Genomic DNA, 23,223 nt, shown 5'->3' on the forward strand with positions numbered 1-23,223 from the left:
GGTAAAAGGGTAGAGTTGGAGAATATCATGCTAAGCAAAGTAAGCCAATCCCCCCCAAAAAAAACAAAGGTCGAATTTTCTCTCTGATAAGTGGATGCTGATCCATAAGGGCAGGGGGACATGGGAAAAATGGAGGAACTTTGATTGGAAAAAGGGGAGGGAGGATAGGGAGGGTGCATTGGGTAAGGAAAGATGGTGGAATGAGATGGACATACCCTAGGTACATGTATGATTGCACATATGGTGCAAAGCTACATTGTGTACAGCCAGAGAAATGAAAAATTGTGCTGCAATTGTGTGAAATGAATCAAAATGCATTCTGCTGTCATTTATACCTGGTTAAACTAAATTAATTAATAAAAAAACTATTTCTCATGTAGTTTTAAACATATTATTTACATATTCAAAATGATGTAATCTATGAAATGTTGACCTGAGGATGAATAAAAGTTTCTTAGGATATTGGTTTATATGAGTGGATACATTTATGATTTTATATATTTCTTATCTGATATTTTTAACCTTATAGATTTGTTTCTCCTTAAAAAAACATATACTTTTGGTGGGGGTGTTCCGAGGATTGGACTCAAGGGTACTCAACCACATCCCCAGCCCTATTTTGTATTTTATTTAGAGACAGGGTTTCACTGAGTTGCTTAGCATCTCGCTTTTGCTGAGGTTGGCTTTGAATTTGCAATCCTCCTGCCTCATTCTCTTGAGCCACAGGGATTACAGGCTTGCACCACCATGCATGGCCATAAATACACATATACTTTTAAAATTTTGATCATGATATTACATTGACAATTGACAATGGTTTGTGTGTGTTGGGGAGATATTGTTTTGGGGTTGTTTTTTGTTTGGCTGTTTGTTTGAGGAAGCATCTTAGTATATTGCCCAGGATGGCTTCAAACTCCTAAACTCAAGCAATTGCTTCTATCTCAGACTCTCAAGAAGGTGAGGCTACAGGTGTGCCTCATCTCTCTTGCTTAATTCTCTGATTTTTTACTGTTATTGTTTTTTTGTGCTAAGAATTGAACCCAGAGCCCACTATATTCTAGGCAAGCTCTCTACCATTGAGCTATATTCTCAGGCCTGTAATTGTTTAAAAAAATTGTTTTCCTATAAGCATCTAATGAATCTTGAAGACCAAATTGTTTTCATAGAAGTGGATTATTGGTTTAAAGATGTATAATAAAAATATAAGAGGTAGTCCATAATGTAAATGTAAAACTCATATGTTGTTTTTATTAATACAAGGTAGATTTGCTGTATAAACTTACTGTATACCAACTTTCACTGATGGGAAATGTTTGATTATAGAGTCTCTCTCTCTCTCTCTCTCTCTCTCTCTCTCTCTCTCTCTCTCTCTCTCTAACTTTTCTTGACACTGTAGGGAAATGTACTGTTTGTTCATAAAATTGGCATCAGCATAGACCATATGGCCTCCATTTTTCAAGAAACATGTTTCCTTGGAAAAAGGGTCATCAATATTGTATTTGTTTAGAACTAAGATTTATGAGATTGAATATTGAAGAAAGATGTAAAGATGAGATTGTATGACAAATTTCAGTGGGTTGTAAATACTAGAATATTTCAAGAAGTGTAACCAAAACTCAAATTTAATGTTATTCTAAAATATTTTCTACACTGCAGTCATGTAAATCTTTACAATCTGACTATAATTTTTAATGTGTAGTTCAGTAACATTTAAGCGGCTTTCCTCAGCACTTCAGATAAAAGCACACTAAAGTGTCTAAGGCCATTTGTGATCTTATTCCTACCAATTTCTTGTGACTCCTCAGCTGTGAATGACTAGATCTAGACTCACTTTAGCTTCACCTAAGACTTTACATTCACCTAGAATTCTAAGCAATTGCATATTTATTTTTAATTACTGTACTTAATGTAGTAAATGTATGCACTCTGTCAGGAATTATAGCACATATTTTGTGAACATTTCTTGAAGTTTTTGGTTCTCATTGTTAAATTTGAGTATTTGATCTTTTGAAATTATCATCTACGCTTACCAGTATATAGTGTGTTCTGAGCTTTCATCTGGAAGGAATAAATTACACTTTTCCACAAAGAAGTTAATTGTGATAGATGATTAACAATTGTATTGTATTTTACATATTGTAGAATCTGATTATCAAAATTCTACTATAAAAGGAAATGCAGTAAATTTCAGAAATGAAAATATTCTGAAATTTCCTTGGGTCAGAGATGATATAATTAAATACACTTTTACATTTCTAATTCCAGATTTAAATTTTGAAGGAGCTTAATATATTATTTATTATTTATATTTCTTAGAGAACTGAGGAAATGTCATTTCTGATTTTTATAATTATATCCAAATATAATGTATTCAAAAAATAAAATTGATATTAAGTAAATTTGGTATTTATTTATATTAAATATTTATTTAAAGCTGCTATTAATTTAAAAAAATATACACACCAAACATACACAAGTTGAAGATATTAGACAGTAGCTACTCTCATATCTTACTCACAAGAGGCATTAAAAGATAAGAATTTGGAATGACTTGCTTTTCATTCTAATAAACGTTTATGTCTAGGTTGCTATATAATAGATACATATTGCTTTTAAATATGCACATAAACATATACATATAGAACAATAATAATATCTATTACTAAACACCATTTGATAAACATCTGATAAAACTGATAAAAATAGCTAATAATATACTTCTTCATTCTATTAGAATTTACATGTTTTGATTCAAAAATTATATTAGTCCAGTTTTTATGGTATGTGCTTTTTCATGTTCTGATACACAAGTATCAGAACATGGAGATATAATTGGCATGTTTCTATTGGACAATAGTTTTAGAGTAATTAATGTAGTTTTGGAATTTGTTGTCCATTGTCAGAAAATTGAAACATACAATTCTATAACACTTTCAGAGTTTTTATTTTTTAGTGTGCTTTTATATTAATTACTTTATCAAATTGTGTATAATGTTGCAGGGCTTTTTTTTTCTCAGAAATCATTCATTTAGAAACTCCCACATCTGTTAGAATAGAATTATACTTTGTATCATCTTAGGTTTTTACTTTTCTAATCACTAAATTTATGATTTTCATTTTTAAATTCTGTCATCATCTTACTCAGCAATAAAAGAGAATAAAATCATGGCATTTGCAGTAAATGGATGGAATTAGAGAAGATAATGCTAAGTGAAATTAGCCAATCCCCCAAAACCAAATGCCAAATGTTTTCTTTGATATAAGGAGGCTGATTCATAGTGGGGTAAGGAGGGGGGGCATGGGAGGAATAGACAAACTCTAGATAGGGCAGAGGAGCTTGGAGGGAAGGGAGAGGACATAGGGTTATTAATGATGGTAGAATGTGATGATCGTTACTATCCAAGGTACATGTATGAAGACACGAATTGGTGTGAATATACTATGTTTACAACCAGAGATATAAAAAATTGTGCTCTATATGTAATAAGAATTGTAATGCATTCTTCTGTCATATATAAATTTTAAAAAAGTAAATTTGGTATTTAACGGAATGTCTTGTTTCTTCTGAGCTTCAACTGAGTATAGAATGCTAATAATAAATGCATATTTATAAAATATGGCCAGGTAATTACCAAAGATTGCTAAAGTATGACTATACTATCTGTAAGAAAACAACACATCCATATTACAGAAAATGTCAGAAAGTAATAAAAATGTGAACATTTGAAATTTTCCTGTGTAATGATTTCAACTATGTGAATTATTTACTTAGCTAGAATTAGATATTATTCAACATTGAAATCCATATATTATTCTTTATTCTTTAATTCTTAATTTATAAAAAGATAAATGCAATAAATAGTAGTACCAGAAAACATACAAAGAAAACAAAAAATATGGTAACATTACTGGGGCAGAAATGCTATATCCAACCTTTGTGCATCCAGTTTTAAGACTTTCTGATCTTGTAGTACTTTCAAAATAAATTATGTCATTCTGGTTTCACCCTCATATCTAGGTTTATATAAAGCACTAGTTTTTCTTTGACTCATTATGATCACCTATGACAAGAATGAGTGGTCATGCCAGGTGCAGTGGCTCACACCTGTAATCCCAACATTTCAGGAACCCAAGGAAGAAGAATCATAAGTTCAAAGCCAGCCTCAGCAATTTAACAAGACCCTGGGCAGATTAGCAAGACCCTGTGTCTAAATAAAAAATAAGAAAGGCTGGGGACATGGCTCAGTGGGTTCAATTCCTGATTAAAAAAAAAAAAAAGAGTGTAAGAAGATAAAGTTGACTGATCAAATGAACCACAAAGAAAAATTGCATTTTAAATAAGAAAGTAATGTTTTATAAGAAATTACAGAGATCCAGGAGATATTAAACTTTACTAGGCACTTAATGTGCAGAATATGGAAATGGATACTCTCAACTGTAATTTTACTCATTAAAGAAGTTTTGTTTTCCTTAACATTGAACAGTAAATCTTAAGTGCTGGAGATTCACAATTGTACAAATCATAGATTCATGTCTGCTCTCATGATCTTACACACTAAGGGGAATGAAAACATTAATAAAGTGATTACAATAGTAAAAATGCACAATTACAAAAATAAAAAGTTTTTTCCAGAAAGGAGAACAAGATGGATGAAGGCATCCTACTATTATTCCCTTCACCACCCAAATCCCAAATGGGATCATTGAAACTACCAGATAATGTGGGGCCACAAGTAAAAAGTGTCAATATGTGGTAATTGCATGGTGTAATCAATAATTTCATATGACATAATCAGTAATACATCAAAAAAATTAAATAAACATTCTAAAAAATCTTCATGAAAGTAAATGTTTGTAACACAAAGTAATTAATAACATTTCTGCATCCAGAGAAAGCATGGTAAAGATAAATCAAAAAAGAAAAAAATGCAGTTTTGAACTCATACAAATATAAGGAATAATAACTAAATTACATTAATGTCAAAGTAGGATGAATAGTTCGGCAACCTGCAACTGTTGTTTCCTTTACTGTTTTTCATAGACCCGATCCTGACCTTAGGGGTAAAAAAAACTGAAAAATTTTTTCTGGTTTTGTGTACTAGAATAGTAATGTCACTCACTTTTTTTTCTTACAAGTCATTTGCTAAATGGAAGACAGAACAGAGACAGGCCATTCTGGGAGAAAAAAATTGAAACCTCCCAAAGTCCTCCAGTTTTTAGGAATCAGAAACTAGCTAGAAGAAGGTCATGGGAAAAAAAAAATAAGTCAAGCATGGTGGCACCAATAAGAGATTCAGATATACAATGTCCCTTATCTGGGTTACCAGAGTGGGACTTTAACACAACTATCTATATGTATTTAACAATTATCTAAACACAGGACAAAGAAGATGTAAAAGTTTAAAATGTCCCTGGAAGATTTCAATCTTCAAATCCAAACAAATGGGCATTCTAAAACTTAAAAGCTGAAATTTCCAAAATTAAGAACTCAGTGAAAATGAAATAGAAGATTAGATTGAAAGCAAAAGTAATACTGGTGAGCTCAAAGAAAAATCAGCATAAAAATATATGAACTGCAATAGATAAAATGGAAAAATGCAAATAGGTAAATGGATAAATGAAATGTGATACTCAACAGGAAAATGTATGTGGAATTGAAGTTGTAGGGTGAGTATAGAGACAGAATGGGACAAAAAAAAACAAATACATACACTTGGACCAGAATAAACAGAAACAAAACCCTACCAAGCTGTAACACTCAAAACACTGAAAGCAAAGATGAAGAGATAATCTTACAGAAGCCATATGAAGAGACAAACAATATTTGACTAAGAAGATAACTCCTCAGTACAAACACTAGAAGCCAGAATTCAATAGTATTTCTCTTTGAAAATAACAAACAAAACTAATTGCCAGGGGAAGTGCTGGAAAGTGATTGGCCAACATATATTGCTATACTCTGTGCACATATGAATATGTAAATGTGTGTGTGTGTGTGTGTGTGTGTGTGAGAGAGAGAGAGAGAGAGACTTGGATTTGCTGACATATTGGGTATATTGTGTAGGAGAAAGACAGGTTTCAAAGATGACTCCAATTTGTTTGGTTATTTTAGCTCTTTATTTTGACATGATTTCAGATTTTCAAGACCCTTCACCAAGATTACTCCCCTTTCCACCCTCCCATCCTTTAGTTTCTACTTTTTGTAATTTTATCTTTGTGTTTGAGAAATTTGGAAGATTGCCAAAGTTCTTGAGGACTGGTTGAGATTATTTTCCTTCAGACAATATTGGTACTGTTAGTAGTAAGGTTATTATTAATAACCTTGAACTACTTCAAATAAATTATTTCACTGCCATAGTTTTAGACTTCACTGTTAGCCAGACGTGGGCTGTAAATATTAACGAGGGCTTATCTGTGGGTACAAATGTTTCATGGGAAGTTTTCATTTTCTCCTCCATCTTTTCAAAGATCAAGACTAGCAAGAATCTCTCTTTCTATTTTCTGAAGTATAGGTTTTATTTCTTATTTCTTGTAGGAGTTTGAAACATTTGGGGGATCTCAGTTTTAGAAAGAGAACTTGCATTTCACACTCAGGTTAGATGACCACTAAACTTTGTCTTGTATTTCCAAGCTCTATGACAACCACTGAAACAGAAACTAACAGTCCCAAAGTTTATTATAAACTCTCAGAATAAAAGCCAGTTTCTGTGGTTGCTTTTCAGTTGTGATTTTCATTTTTATTCAATTCTGATATTTAATACATTTTACCTGCCTGCTAGTTTAGTAATACTTTCCCCAAGTAACAATATATTATGCAACAACATTATGAATCATTTTCTGTTATTTTCAGTGATAACGAATGCCCAGCTATCTTCCCTTCTGTTCTTAGCTTTATCGACTGGGTGAGTTATGCCAGCATGGTTGGGCTCTGCTGAAGATCCTCCTGCAGGTGTAGACTCAAATTCTCCTTGTATCCTCTTGTGATGTAAGAAAGATTAGAGAGGTTTCTGGGGTCTTTTATTAAAAGCATTAATCCTACTCACCAGGGTTTAACACTTATGACCCAAATTTCCTTCCAAAGGCCTGCCTTCTATTATAATTTGGAGGGTGTTATAGTTTCAAATTTGAAGTTTGGAGGTACACAAACATTTAGTCTACCCCTGGCCTCTGAAAGTTTCATGTCCTTCTCACATGTAGAATACACTCATTCCATCCCAACAACCCCAAAAGGCTTTACTCCTTCTAGCACCAACTCTAAAATCTAAAGCCTGAAGTCTCATCTAAGTATTACCTAAATAGTTAATATTTATCCAAATGTTGCCTGTCCCACCCAAAATATTGTTGGGTGGGACAGGCAACGTTCTTCCCCAGCTGTGAACTCATGAAATACAATAAATTATGTGCTTTCGAAGTGCAAGGTTGGGATTGGCACTGGATAGGCTGCCACCCCAAAAGGAGGAAATGTCGAAGAAAAAGAAAGGATGATGGGCTCCAAGCAAGTCCAAAACCTAGGCAGGCAAACTCCACGAGATCTTAAGTTCCAAGAATAAACCTCTCTGGCTTTCTGCTCTGCCTCCAGGCCCACTGGGGCAGCAGTCCTGCCTTCTTAACTGATTTGGATGGCAACATTACCCCCACAGCTGGGCACAGCACTGCCCACCCATGGAGCAGTTTTCTCTGCTAGCTGTACCACCAGTGATTTATAGGGCTACTTTTTCCTCACCACTTTCCTGGATTGGTTCCATTCTTTTTAATCGAGGCTGAACCCAACTCCATCCTGTGCAGTCTGGGCCATGGTAGAGGTGGACTTGATGATTTCTGAATTGCCTTCCTTTGTCTTACAGAATACTAGATGCAGAATAGTTCTGTGGTCCTATTCTGGAGAGCCCAGGAGGTGTATGTTTTTCCTGTGTTTGTCCCATTGTTTTTTTCCTTCAGCCACATAGCATTGTTCCTGCTGGTGCAATCCCTTCTCTGTTCCTGTTTTGTGTTGGGATGGTTGATTGAGTCTACCCAATCCTTTGCATGCAGATGTATGTGTTCAGGGCTGAACAGTTTTCTGTGTAGCCTTTAAAGTTTGAGCCATAGACAATGCAGGTTCCATTCTGCATTTCCACCAGTGTTAGTCTGGATTGGAGAGAATTACACATGACATATCCATAACTTTGTTAATGCAGGAAATAAAAAAGCAATAATACTTATAAGAATTTAAAAGGTATTGCAGGAGAATTTAGTACCATGCTTGACCTTCCTGATTCACAGATATACAAAATGTAGGCATCTCAGAAAATGAAAGTTTCATATTTTAAATTATGAGCCACTGTTTTTTTTATATACTTTGGAAATTAGATAGTTCAGAAGTCTAAAATCTCTTCATACATGTACCTGAGTAAAATAAAAGTTTCAAAATGTTTACTTAAAAATTAATATTTAGATAAGAAATAAATTCAGAATTGAACCTAGAATTCAATAGCTGCAATTTTTTGTACAAGAAAAAAACCCATCTTCTTCATATAGTTGACACTCTGTAACATCTTCAGGTTCTATATCTGCAGATACAGTAAACCACAGATATATTACCCTAGGGGTACCAAAGGAGGACTATAGATGCAATTTTAGTTGGTAAAGAGATGAAAATAGATCACAAAATCCTGAAACATACCCACAAATATGCAAGCATGTGTGTATGAGCATGTGTGCATGTGTGTTTGTCATTCTATGTGGAGATGGCTAAATCTGTATGTGCATTTTATTCTGGTATATTTAGTGTTTGGGAGTCATATGATTTATATAATTAGTGATTTTTTTTTCTTCCAAGAATAGGTCAGAAATAGAATATTCAAGAGAGAGTGATCATGTGACTTCAATGTGAAACTGACAAATCAAAGGGACAGACTGTGCTCTGATGTTACATGTATTTAAAGGACAAGGAAATGAACCCTGTTCATACAGAAAAACTAGATGCTACAGAGGAAACAAGATTGGAGTTTTTAGTGACTACTCTTAGTGGGTCTCAATCTAAGCCTAATTTTTTTCATTCTTAATTTTTAAAATTTTGATTTACACTTTATAATTGTGCTTATTTTTGGAGTAGAATTTGATGTTCTAACGTATAATTGATTAATATAATCAATAAGTGTAGTTAGCATAGTTATCACTTCATGTTCTTTTCATTTCTGGCATTCCACAGCACAACAGGGTGACTCAGTTACCAATTAGCTATTTTATGTTTAAGAATCAGCTAGAAGAGTGACTTTTGAATGTTCTCACCACAGAGAAATAAATAGTGCCTTGTTCTCTCTAATTTCACTTTCTTCACGTTATTTTTATTTCTATGTGTCTTTTCCCACATCATTCTTATCACTCTTCACACCACATTATACTTATTTTTTGATAACTACATTTCCTTTTTTGTTTGCTTGTTTGTTTTCCAGTCTGGGGATAGAGCCCAGGACCTCTCACATGCTGGACAAGTGCTCTACCACAGCTACAACTCCAGCCCCTTTAACTACATTTTTGACTGCAGTATAAAGTTCTTGAGGGAGTTATGTCCTAGTGGTCTCTGCAGTTATCTCTGCTGGACATTTTCAGGTACTCAAAAATATTTACCATGTGCATGAACAAAAATTACACTTGTAGATTGGATATAATATGATATACAATCTTATTAGTATTTTGGGAGAAGAAAATTTTGTTAAAAATAAAATCTCAGGGCTGGGGATGTGGCTCAAGTGGTAGCGCGCTCGCCTGGCATGCGTGTGGCCCGGGTTCGATCCTCAGCACCACATACAAACAAAGATGTTGTGTCTGCCGAAAACTAAAAGATAAATATTTTTTAAAAAACCTCTCTCTCTCAAAAAAAATTATTAAAAAAAATAAATAAAATCTCAGGTCATGTAGAAATTAGCCCATCCTACATCAATACTGGGGGTCTTCATGTCAGAAATATAAAATGTGATAGGAAGGTAGATAGTTTCTGTTACAATGTATACAACAGAAAACTTGAACACCTGACAGTAAATGGTTGTTGACTGACCACTGCCAATTACCCATTAAAGTAGCAAAGCAAATTCAAAATCATTCAATGATTACTCTTGTGATAGAGTCAGAAATGCATATATATCTGAATCCCCGCTGAAACAATGATGTATTTTAGAGCTTAAGTGAGTTATTACACACTCTAAGATTCTGTTCTTTACTTGTAAAATTAGAGTAAAATAATACTTGTTATATAGGCATGTGTGTGTGTGTGTGTGTGTGTGTGTGTGTTTTCCTGGGGATTGAACCCAGGGCCTTGTGCATGCACTTTACTAACTGAGCTATATCCCTAGCCCTATTTAGGAATTTTAAGAGTTCTTAATGAGGAGACACATATAAAATGCTTAAAATTGTGTCTGAAAGACATAAACACCTAATTAATCTAACATTAACATTGATATTGTGATTATTTTTATTATTTATAAAAGAGTTGAATATTCAAATAACTAAAATATAAATAAAGAATTTTAAATATTTACAGTCTAGAAAACTTCTGCTGATTTTATGAGACCAAAGGAGAGAGAAAGTAGTAGTATCAAAATATTTGGGTTTTATTTCTGATCTTTGTGCCATTATAAGTAAATTAATTAATAGTAAATATGATAGGCCAGATCTCCCAAATGATAGAAATGGCCTTTTTCTGAGAATTATCTTAACATTCATTCAAAGGATAAAAGCTATATTCTATAAGCTCAATAAATGTTGAAGTATTGTCATTTAGCCCAGGTGTGAAGAGTTCGTCTATGCTATCAGGTGGTTAAAAGAGCAGGCTATAAAAAAAAAGAGTATCAGAATAGTCTGTAAATATCAAAGCAACTGTAGTTCATAGACACAGACTGAAGATCAAAGAGCTGAGCAAATAAAGAAACCCAAAGACATACAAAAGTCCTTTCTTGAGTATTCAGCAGAGTACTAATTAATGCATGTGTGCAAGAAAAATATTCAAAGATGGAAAAAGAACTATCTAGATAGGTTCAGAGGAAACAGTGTGGATATAGAGGGTCTGGAACTATGCCTACTTTATCTAGCGATTTGTAAAACCTTGTTGAAATACAAGGTATTAGAAGAATACTGCTTTAGAGTGGGGATAATTAACTAGACTGGATGTCCTGATTAGTAATATTTTTTAAAAGATCAAAATAGATAAAGTGGTTTGTAAGTAAGGGTACTTGATAAAGGCAAGTACCTTTGCCCCTAGAATATTTTTAGCAATAAAAATATGTAACATAAATTAAAAACATATTTAATGTTTTTAATAAAAGACCAATGTATAAAATTCCACAAAAAAGTACCTGGCAAGTAAAGAAACAGAATAATTAACCTTAATGAGAAGACAAATCAATCAATCAAAATTCAAATCCATACATGGAAAATATTAAAAACACCTACCAAATCACACTTCTAGAAAGGAAAACTTCAATGTCTGAGATGAAACATACATTTATAGGATTAATGAAACATTATACTTTACAGAAGAAAGGATTAGTAAACTTTCATGATCATGGAATCTATCCAAAAACATAAAGAAGACTAAAAATATGAATAGAGCATCAGTGAACTTTACTACAATTTTAACAGGCTTAATGTACCAAATTTGATTGGCCTAAAGAAGACACCAAAGAAATGGGGGAGAGAAAACATTTGAAGAAATAATTACACTTCATTTTCTAATTTTAGTGAAAATTATAAACCCTTCTAAGAATCTCAAGAAACCACATGCACAAGAAATATGAAGAAAACTAAAAACAAGGCTTATGGCACATTTTCCAACCCAATGACAAAGAAAAGTGATTAGGTAGCCACAGGGAGAAAAAAGACATATGTACTGTTGAACAAAAACAAGTATGAGAGCAGATTTCTTAGACAACAGAAGTGAGGAGAAACTTATTGAAAGTACCCAAAACAAGCAACAACAAAAGATTTAAATCCAGAAATGTGTAAAGAATAAAAGCATCTCAGGCTGGGGATATAGCTCAGTTGGAAGAGTGCTTGCCTTGCATGCAGAAGGCCCTGGGTTCAATCCAGGGAGAAAAAAATCATCATCCAAAATATCTCTCAAAAATTAAGATAAAATAAAGACATATTCAGAATAGAAGCTGAAATAATTTATCACTAGGAAACAAACAGCTTCAAGCAATGCTACAAAAATCCTCAATATAGGAGGAATATTACAGTAGATGGAAGTTATGTTCTATAAAAATGAGTAAAGAAATGGTGACAGGCATAAACATAATTTGTATAATTTTATCTTGTTACTTAAAGCACTTAAAATATATTTGATGTTTTTAATAAAAATAACAGTGTGAGACTTATGGCATTTATACAGGGAAATTTATGACTAAAATAGCTCATGGTTTGGAAGAAAGAAATGGAAGGATAATATTGCAAGAATTTTATACTATGCATGCAGTGATAGGTTATCAGATTTATTGATATATTAGATATATATGCAATAAACTCTAGAGCAAACTAAAATAACAACAAAGATATACCCAATAAGCCAAAGCAAAAAAAATGTTTAATAAAACTAAATAAAATTAAAATATGTTTAATAAAACTCAGAAAAAGAAAACAGGAATAAACAACTAACAAAACCAATAAACAGCAAATAGCAAGATTACTTAACTATTGAATGTAAATGGAGAAAACATCCCAAATAAAAAGGCATGACTTGTCAAACTGGATGAAAAAGTAAAATTCAACTGTAGTCTGTCCAAAGGAGACTTACTTTTAATGTAAAGACCCATAGAGATTAAAGATATATGCTACACTAATTCTAATCAAAAATCTGTAATGACTAAATTTATATGGTATTAAGTAGAATTTCAAAGCACAAAATATTATTAGCTCAAGAGTTCATTATATCATGATAAAATCATAAATTCAGGGAAGAGTACACAAAAGCTAAACTTTTATGCATCTAACAACAGAGCTTCAAAATATGTCAGGCAAAGAAGCATTTGAATTGCAAGGAAATATAGGTAACTAAATTTACAGTACAATGTTTAATACTTCCCTTTTAATAATTGCGACCTCTATCATAAACAGTCAAAACTAAGTAGATAGTAAATCAGAAAGGATATAGAAGTCTTGAGCAACACTCTTAATTATCTTGAGTTAATTGTCACTTACAGAACTCAAGAATGGCACAATATACCTGTTCGAATACACATGGAGCATTTCAAAAGAGATTATAATCTAGTCCATAAAACTGATCTCAACAAATTCAAGAGGTTTCAATCCATATTAAATTGATCAAGATGGTACTTAATTAGAAATTAGTAACAGAAGGAGTTCTAGAAATTTTCCAAATATTAAAAAAATAATTTATGAATTGAAGACAAGCATGGAAGGAGATTTAGAAATGATTTTTGAATTGAATAGAACCAAAACTAATGTATCAAAATGTTCAAGGAGGTTACCAAATGATCTCACATATTAATGGCAAAAAAAATATTTTTATTAGAAAAGAAAAATCCATGCCTTAGCTTTAACCCTGAAAAAAACCAGAAAAGGGAAAGTAAATTTAACATAAAATAAGAATATAGTAAATAACAAATATCAGACCAGAAATCATTGAAATAAAAACTTGAAATGAATGACACACAAAAACTGATCCTTAGCATTGTTAGTGACTAGGAAAATGCAAATTAAAACCACATTGAGATGCCAATTCATATTTATTAGAATATCTAAAATGTAAAAGACTGATCATAACAAATGTTGGCTGTAATGTAGAGCAACTGGAACTCTCACATGCTGCTAAAAGAAATGTGAAATTAGTAAAATTTTATAGCAACTTTGATTATAGTTTGGTATTTTCTTAAAAACTTAAGCATAAAACTATTATATGATCCATCTGTTTTACTCTTAAATATTTGTATAAGAGAAAGGAAAGCTAGTTTTTAAAATTTATTTATTTATTTATTTATATCTGGTGCTGAGGATTGAACCCAGTGCCTCACACATGGTAGACAAGTGCTCAACCACTAAGCTACAACCCCAGTATGGTAAGCTTATTTTCATGGAAACAGTTGTACACAAATTTTCACAAGTGACTTTATTTGTAATTTAAAACTGAGAACTACTTACATATATATCGAGAGACAATAGGGTAAACAAGTTGCACTACATTCAAAAAGAAATACCTCTTGGGAATAAAAAGAAAGTATTAATGTTATGAAATGCCAAATCTCAAATAATTATGCTAAGTGAAAAAAATCCAACATAAAACTAGTACATATTGTATGACTACATTTATATAAGATTCTAGTTGTTGCAAATTAATCTATGGTGAGAGAAAAAAGATTTGTTTTTTAGGAACAGAAAGAGATATAGAAAAGAGCACAAAGAAAGTACTATAGAGGTTCAAAAGAAAGTTTTGCAGGTGGTGGATATGCTAATTATTTTGATTTTATTAATGGTTTCATAAGTGCATCAAAGTGTACACTCTGTATGTGCAGTTTATTGCACACCAATTATATTGTTGTCAACTTAGTAGTACATGACAAAAGAATATGTTGTACTTAACCTCTTAACCTCTCTGCTTCAGTCTCCTATCTGTAAAATGAACATAATATTAGATCTATCTTTCACAGTATTTACCACATAGTAAGCATATATATTACTCATAATTGTTTATATTCGCCACTTCATAATACTCTCTTCCAAATTTAGGGCACAAGTATTTCTTTTTTAAATGAATGAGAATATGGGAATGCCTGAGTTTGTGAAAAAGAAAATGTGATAGATGAGTGATCATAGAGATAAATTAGGAACAAATTCACAACTAGGATCCTGTTGGGGAGAAGAGAGAGTGGATAGTATTGGGGAGTAAAATTCATCAAATCATGTTTGTATGTGTGCACTAGCATGCCACAACAAAATTCACCATTCGGTATTATTGAGATGCATGTATTAAAAAGAGAAAACAAACAAACAAAAAAAATCTATTGGACCTAAGACTTACTGGTTGGGCAAGAGAATGGAGCCATCTTCCCACTGCCAGGATCCATTTGTCGGAATTTGTATGAGTCCTGTCCAATGATATGACTTCACCAATTTGAAGAAATCCTGTTTGAAACCACAAGGTGCAAATAAAATCAATGCTCAGAATGTTGCTAAGTGCAAGGCCATAATCAATTAATCTTTTCTTCTCACACTTGAGGGACAATGCATTTTGTTCCTAACTAGAATAATTTCAACTTAAGCAAGACATACATAAAATCTGAGGTTTCTTTCTTAATTTTAAGGCAGAAAGATTCAGAGTAGGAATTAGAATATCTGTTTCAGTGCTCACATTCCAATGAATTATTTCATTCATTAAGATTAAATATATGGAGGGTGATTAAAACAAATACTCAACCTGTTCCACTCTACTGTATATCTTCAGGAGGCTGGAATTTTGAGACATACAAGAAGCTTGGCTCTGGTACCAAGTTTTGCTCTCATTAAAAAATTGGTAGCAGTGGTTTCTATAACATAACCAATTTTTAGGGCATGGGCCACAGTATCCTTCTAGAAAGAGAATATACTATTAATTCTACACATATCTAGACATTATAGCAAATTATAAAAAAACTCAAATGCCTTTCTCATTCCAACTTCAAAGTTAAAAACTAATTAAACCATTATAGTCATATCCAAAGTATTTCTACACAGAAATAGAAAAGGAGATGCCCAAACAGAATTTTCTACTTTTTGCAAGTACTCCATTGTTTCAACAAAATAAAGCCATAGTAAAATGTGGACGAGCATAAACTATTTCCTTTCCCACTTTGAGTGCCATTGGATATATAATACACTCTAGTATGTATAGTATGTATTCAATTTATTCTTCAAAATATTTTTAAAAATTCACTTACCGTTTGAAGGAATTGAAACTTCTTGGTTGTGAAATGCTATGAAAATAATCATAATTATTTTAAAAATTTGTACTGTTAGTAAAGTATAATCCAATAAAAAATAACTGGTAAATTTCTAGACTAACAGCAAAACTATGATGAGAACACTTACACAGTATTGCTAGTTTATGTATCTGTGCCTCTGAATATTAATCAAAACAATGCATTACAATTGTTTGATAAATAAGATCACAATTTTTTGTAATGACTTACAGTTTATGAATATGATAGTCCATATCGCCATCATAACAACGAAACGTATCGCCATCGAAATGGCGATGAAACGACCAAGAAAAAATGGAGATACTGTCAAAGAAAAGAGAAATATCAGAAAAGAAAGGAAGGATAAAGGACACAGGTATCTTTGTTTTTAGTATTAGTGGTATTGTGCTTTTGATGAGAGAATACTGTAAGTGGTTTTTTTGGCTTTGTTTTTCTCAGAAGAGGTAATACAATTACTTTGTAAATGATTAAGAAACAAGAGTACAAAAATGTAATATCCCTTCCCATAATTCTGTATAAGTTCTCTAGCCATCTTTTAGTGTAAATCTGTTTACTGTTTTCATTTTCTATGAGGATACAATAATAAATATAGACAGTTCTTTCAACCACATATTAAAAATATGTATTTTGAAACCATGTTACAAAATACATATATTTAAGAAATTGTACAAACTAGTCTGACTTTTTTTTTTCATTTATGACAGTATTCTGGTGATTACACCATATCATGGCTTATAAAGATGCCTAAGTTGTAAAATTATTGTATTACATTTCATTGCTATCTGGACAAAATCTAATTGTTGACAGACTTTTAATTTTTTCCAATGGGTAAATTGTTTGTTAGTTTTTGCTTTTAGAAATAATGATATATTTCATTTACACCTGTGCATATTTTTTAGTTCTCTAGAAGAAATTCCTGCTATGGCAATCACTGAAGCAAAGGCATGTATATATTAAGTTTCTGTAATGATTGAAAATTTTAGTTAAAAAGTTTATACTAATTTACATAATAAAAAATAAATGTAAAAGCCTATTTATACTTAATATTCCTGTTTAATTTACATCTTCCTTGGTAGTAAATGTTATTCACATTTTTTAATGTATAAACTTGGTAGGAAATATTTTTACACTTACATTTTAATTTTATATTTCCTCTTGTGGAATAAAGTTGAACATCTCTCATTTCTCTGAGATTTTTCTTGTTTCTACAAAGTCACTGGTTTATTCTTTACTTTTTAGGTTGGGAATATGAAGTATGTTTTGCAAATATATGGTTCAGACATTATTTCTGTTTTAACTTTCTTTATAATAACTTTGAAAGGCTGAAATGGTTAATTTTTCTCTGGTTGACTTAATCAAACTTCCCTGTATGACTTATGTTTTTTTTGGTATGAGTAAAATGTCTTTATTATTCTGAGTTTGTAAAACTAATTACATCCATGTTACATCACAATGGTGTATGGTTTCTATTTTTATTTGGAATATTAAACATCTGTTGTGTATATGTGTGTGTAAAATATATTTGGTAAAAACTCAAATTTTATAAGAGTTTTCTTTGCCAGATGTGTACTGAGTTTTTCTAGCACTAATTATTGAATCAATTAATCTTCCTTTACTGATGTGAAATGCCACTAGTAGCATATGATCTATCCCTACATGTGCTTGCATTTATTCCTATGTACTCTAATCAGTCTTCTCATTCACATATGTTCATTATGAAATGCTTGAAGACAAGATAGTGTCTACAATATTATAGTACATTATCTTTTTCAGACTACTCAGCTATTATTATATTTTTTTTCTGCCTTATAAATTTTAGAATGTGTTTTTAAAGAACATATCATTTCTAAATACAGTGCATTTGTCCTCCAACAGAATCACATTAAATATACAGATGTATAGAGATAATGTATATCTGAAAAATGTTGTCTTTTATCCTTGAATGCTTTACATTTTATGTTCATCAGTAGAAATATTAGTTAGCAAATTTATTTCTAGGCTTGTTAGTAAAAGGTTTATTTCTATGCTTTTTCCTGATTTGGTGTCATAACATATGAACAGCAGTTTCCTTGTATTTATATTTAGGAAGACAATTGAGTTTTAAATATGAACTTTCAATAAAATCTTAATATCTATTTTTAATGTTTTTTATATTTAAGGCCTGTACACTCATTAATTTTAAAATATTTTAAATCACATATTTTTAATTATGTTATTTTTACCTTTTAATTCTAATTTTATAAATATTTATTTTTCTCTTCTTGCTTAGTCACTCAGCATCAGCAAAACAATAAATAATAAACAACATTAATAATAGCAAAAATATTTGCCTTTCCTAATTATAATGAAAATGTAATAACATTAATTGTAGTGATTTATATATGTAATATATTGTGTCTATATATGTATATATCAAGAGCAGTATTTACATTTTTTAGATTTTTCAAATTAAGTTATTTTAGTTAAGAATTCACACTGATTTTTTATTCAATGACATTTCAACATTAAGCACATGGTCATATATTCTTTCTCCTTTGATTATTATATACAGCTCATTTACACTCCTATGACTAACTCATGAAATGATGTTACTTGTTAGTAATTTCTTATTATTGTTGATAAAATCTCTGTTGATTTTAGGTGAGGGTGGTCTGTTGATTTTCCTTTTCTTTAAGTTGCCTCAAGTGCTAATATCAATAATATTCTGGATTGGAAAAAGATATTTGAGGACACATCTTTTCTACTGCACTCAGAAACATTCTATATAGTAATCAAATTATTGCTTCTATAATGTTTAAGAACATAACTCAGATGAATTTAATATGTTTTTCTTTTCTGTTGAATCTTTTTGTTTATTCCTCCTTATAGCTAATTACTTACTGATTTCTCAAAATCTTCTGTTTCATTGTCATTATTGTGATAAGTAAGCTAATCATTTTTAGGGCATGAAAAAGGTCCTAAACAATATTTTCTTCTAATTTTATTATATATTTCAATAATCTATTAAAGTAAACGTCATGTCTGCTACTACAATAAAGGTAAAATAAATTGAATAATTGTCACTGATATTGTTTCCATGATTAACCTCTGTACAATGAGAGAGGACAAATGGAATACAAGACTTACATTTTTGTCTACATTTGCCTGTTATTAGGGTAGATCTTTGCTTTTGACATCTTTTAGAAGTGTGACACTTTGCCAGTCCAAAGTTATAATTGTGGCATTCAGTCATCTCTGGAGAAAAACAGTTCAAGCCAATATGAGCCACAGCTTTTCTACTACTTGAGATATTTAAAATTAAACTCATCATTTCCATTAATATACTTCCCACAGATACTTTTTTAAAAGTACAACAGCACAATTCACAATAGCTAAACTGTGGAACCAACCTAGATGCCCTTCAATAGATAAATGGATTAAAAAAAAAGGTGGCATATATACACATAGAATATTACTCAGCAATAAAAGAGAATAAAATCATGGCATTTGCAGGTAAATGGATGGAATTAGAGAAGATAATGTTTAGTGAAGTTAGCCCATCCCAAAAAACCAAATGCCAAATGTTTTCTTTGATATAAGGAGGCTGATTCATAGTGGGATAGGGAGAGGGATCACGGGAGGAATAGACAAACTCTAGATAGGGCAGAGGAGTTGGAGGGGAAGGGAATGGGCATGGAGTCATTAATAATGGTGGAATGTGATGATCATTACTATCCAAAGTACTGGTATGAAGACACGAATTGATGTGAATATACTACGTATACAACCAAAGATATAAAAAATTGTGCTCTATATGTGTAATAAGAATTGTAATGCATTCTGTTGTCATATATAAATAGAAAAAATTTACATAAAAAAGGAAAAAAAGTACAACATGAATTTATTTTGCTCTACATTACTTTATTATCATGATGCTTGTGTTTACTGTATAGATAACATTATTTTATTCCATAGCAAAGTATTCTTAATAATATCTTATATACTTTAAAATGAATTAATTTATAATATAATGAAATTAACATTGAAATAGACACTTTATAAAAAAAACAAAGCCAGAGAAAGATAGACATATATGTACACTATAGATTCAGACTTAACTTGATAATTTTACATAGCATTTAGCTTTTGCATCTCAGTTTCCTAACTTGCAAAACAAGAAAGACAGCAGTAAGAAAAGATATCAACACAATTCATTAGAGATCTTTAAAAAATAAAATAAAATATGATGAACTTAGTTTCAATAATGTTAATCACATGCAAACATTTAGTAAATACTGGTTTGTCTAATTTCGTTTTTAATGACAAACAAAGATGAAACAAGTAGGATCTAAAGTTTTAGGATAAAGACAGAGAACCTTGCCTCTGAACAACAACAACAACAAAAGTTTACTTTTTGAAATATTAATCATTTACTGAATACTTAAAAGCCTTTCTAAATGAAATGATAATACTAATTGTCTTTTTGGTACCAGAGATTGAACCCAGGAGTACTTAACGACTGAGCCACATTTCCACTTTTTATTTTTATTTTGAGACAGAATCTCCCTGAGTTACTTAGGATCTCGCTAAATTGCTGAGGCTAGCCTCTAACTTGGGATCCTTATGCCTCCTGAGTTGCTGAGATTACAGGCGAGCACCACCACACCCAGTTTACTAATTGTCTTTATAACTAAAATTAGATGTAAACATTGTTTGTTCATATATAATTCACTGATTAAACCTGAAGAGCAGAAAGTAGGTATTATTCTATGGATGAAATAATTAGAGATGACAAAAATCACATTGATTATGTAATATAATTGTTACCAACTGTAAATAATTTATGAAAAAATTGACACTTTCAGCATAAAATGTAGTTTCAAATTATTTGTTGATTTTAATATTACAGAACTTCACTAAGATAAATACAGCACATATTATTTCTCTATTTGTGGGGGAAGGATCCCATGCAAGCTTCATTGTCCCTATCTCAAGACAAAGGAATGGTTTGATTAAAATTCAGTTCTTCTAACTCCAGTGTGATGCTATTTACTGATTCAAGTTGTCTTCAGCTGTGGATGACTTTACTATTGAAAGATAATGAAATCAGTGGTGGGGGAAGTGAAAGTTTTTGACAGCTTGATTTAAAGTAAAATTTTGGACAGCTTAAAAATATACAGAAGCAGAACTACACATTCATGTGGACAGTAAGTACATACCCAAGCTGTGATGACACCTCCGATCACGAATCAGTCCCATTCTATGATGATAATTGTATGTCTACTTCAGGGAGTCCAAACTCCTCTCACACAGGATTCTTGAATGAAGTAAAATGGAACATTTGTTTTTTCCGTTTTCTTTATAAGAGAGGAAGTATTTTGATTGGACAAGTAAAATACAGAAAAATTCCCCTGTTTCATAGCTTACCTCCCCGAAAAAAAGAATGGAAATAATGATTCACATAAAGCCAGGTTAAATTAATATATAATTTTTTTGTTTGTAAAATAATGACCAATTAGTTCGAAGTGTCATAACGTATAATGAATATTTTAATTTATATACATTAAAATATTTAATAAAAATATTTGACATCACTGATATTGAATAACAACACAGTTTTCTGTGTATAATTGTTTATTTTACTGGATGATAATTGATTTCTTTGTAAGATAAACTTATACAAGATGTATGAATTTTTGTTGGATGTTTTCCTATTGCATTTTAATCCAGTTTCTATTATCATTGTCATCATAAAAAATAACAGGTTATCATCATCACCATCATCAGTAACAAGCACAATTTCATATAGTAACATTATATAGCAACATTTTACAGTGTCTATCAGAGCTTCCAGAAAAAATAGCTATTTAATGTTGATGTTTTTAAATTAAGATTTATGTATATTTGATCCTAATAGTTGGAATTCATGGATATGACATGTTTCATCTTTCTTTTAAAATTGTGTATCAGAGAAGGTAGGTGCCTTCCACAATATTAGAAAACACACGTGAGAATTCACATTGAAAATCCTTCTAATCCTAAATATAATAATTCATTCTTGGGGTTTTGCTTAAACAAGGCTTCTTATAGAAAGCTATAATTTCTGATACTTCAGTAAGTATATCCTAATTACTAATTGGATACTATAAAAAAGAATACTTCAGAAGGGATGTGCATTCCTTGTCTTCAGCAATTCTAGTCACTTAAATAATTAGAAATATCTTATACCTCCACATTTCTTGAGTGATAGTTGTCAGAAACAAACATGCATGTGCACATACATACGCGCGCACACATCACACACACACACACACACACACACACACACACACACCTGATCAAGAAGGAAGATCTTGGTTCTTGTGGATAAAAGCCTTCTACAGAACTAGAAAATGTAGATGTGTCCTGTGCTCCTAATTTAGAACTGACAAGAGAGATGCTCAAGTAATTCTGATTCCTGAGAAAAGGTATAATAACTATTCTTCTGATCTCATCTTCCTGTGAAGAGGAGATACAAACCACAGCACTTCCTTTTTTATCACTGCACATCACATTTTGCTCATTTGGAGAATGAAACATGGCCACCCACTGCTGGATAAAGGTTATGTCTTAACATTTTAGGACTTGAAAATGATTATTTGAGTGATAAGAAGTAGCACAGAATTTTGAAAAACAAATGATGATATTATACAACTTCTATATCAAAAGTGAAAAACTACATGAAGCTTGCTTGAGAGGACTGTGTGAAGTTAAGCAAAGAAAATTTAACAATTTAGTCACCCTGTGCACAAGCTGCTATAAGTTTAAGTGGACTCAAGTGTGCTGCATCAAGTAGACTGAAACCAGAGGTATTTATTCATAGACACACAGAAACATACACAAATATAAAAATTATGCATACATGTGTTGTTGATTATGAAGCTAAAATGAATAAAAATAAATAATTCCACATGAGCTGTCAAATATCTAGCTTAAATAATTATCCACATGGCAAATATTCATTCATGGGTATGTTTGTGGGTGTTTCAGATGCTTCTCTGGTCTTTTCTCCTTTTTCCATCTAGACTTATCTCATGTGAACCCCTCATTATTCCTAATACCAAATCCCATGTGAGAATAGCAATATAATCAACTGCCTTAGTGTGCTAATTTTTGAAATTATAATTTCTGTTTTACTGAAAAATGATAAACTGTCACAGTCAAAAGGAGACAAAAGAGACTTGACAACTAAATATAATGCTGTAATTTGGAGTGATGAAACACAAGAAGTATGTTAGATTTTAAAAAATTAGGAAATTTG

At 31.4% G+C, this 23,223-nt stretch overlaps 1 protein-coding gene across 1 annotated transcript; it reads right to left on the reverse strand.

Annotated features, from left to right (window-relative positions):
* Positions 1–6,139: 6,139 nt before the first annotated feature.
* Positions 6,140–22,366, reverse strand: LOC308658618 (NKG2-D type II integral membrane protein-like). Its single transcript, XM_081311438.1, has 8 exons — positions 22,258–22,366; positions 21,143–21,280; positions 19,071–19,178; positions 16,155–16,247; positions 15,903–15,938; positions 15,404–15,555; positions 15,008–15,111; positions 6,140–8,127 (listed from the first exon to the last, which is right to left on the reverse strand). Exons 2-8 carry the CDS (start codon positions 21,180–21,182, stop codon positions 8,010–8,012), a joined length of 651 nt encoding a protein of 216 aa, XP_081167564.1. The 5' UTR covers positions 21,183–21,280; positions 22,258–22,366; the 3' UTR covers positions 6,140–8,009.
* Positions 22,367–23,223: the final 857 nt, after the last annotated feature.

This window comes from Spermophilus citellus, assembly GCF_964194105.1.
Source record: "Spermophilus citellus genome assembly, chromosome: 10".
Classification (NCBI taxonomy): Eukaryota; Metazoa; Chordata; class Mammalia; order Rodentia; family Sciuridae; genus Spermophilus; species Spermophilus citellus.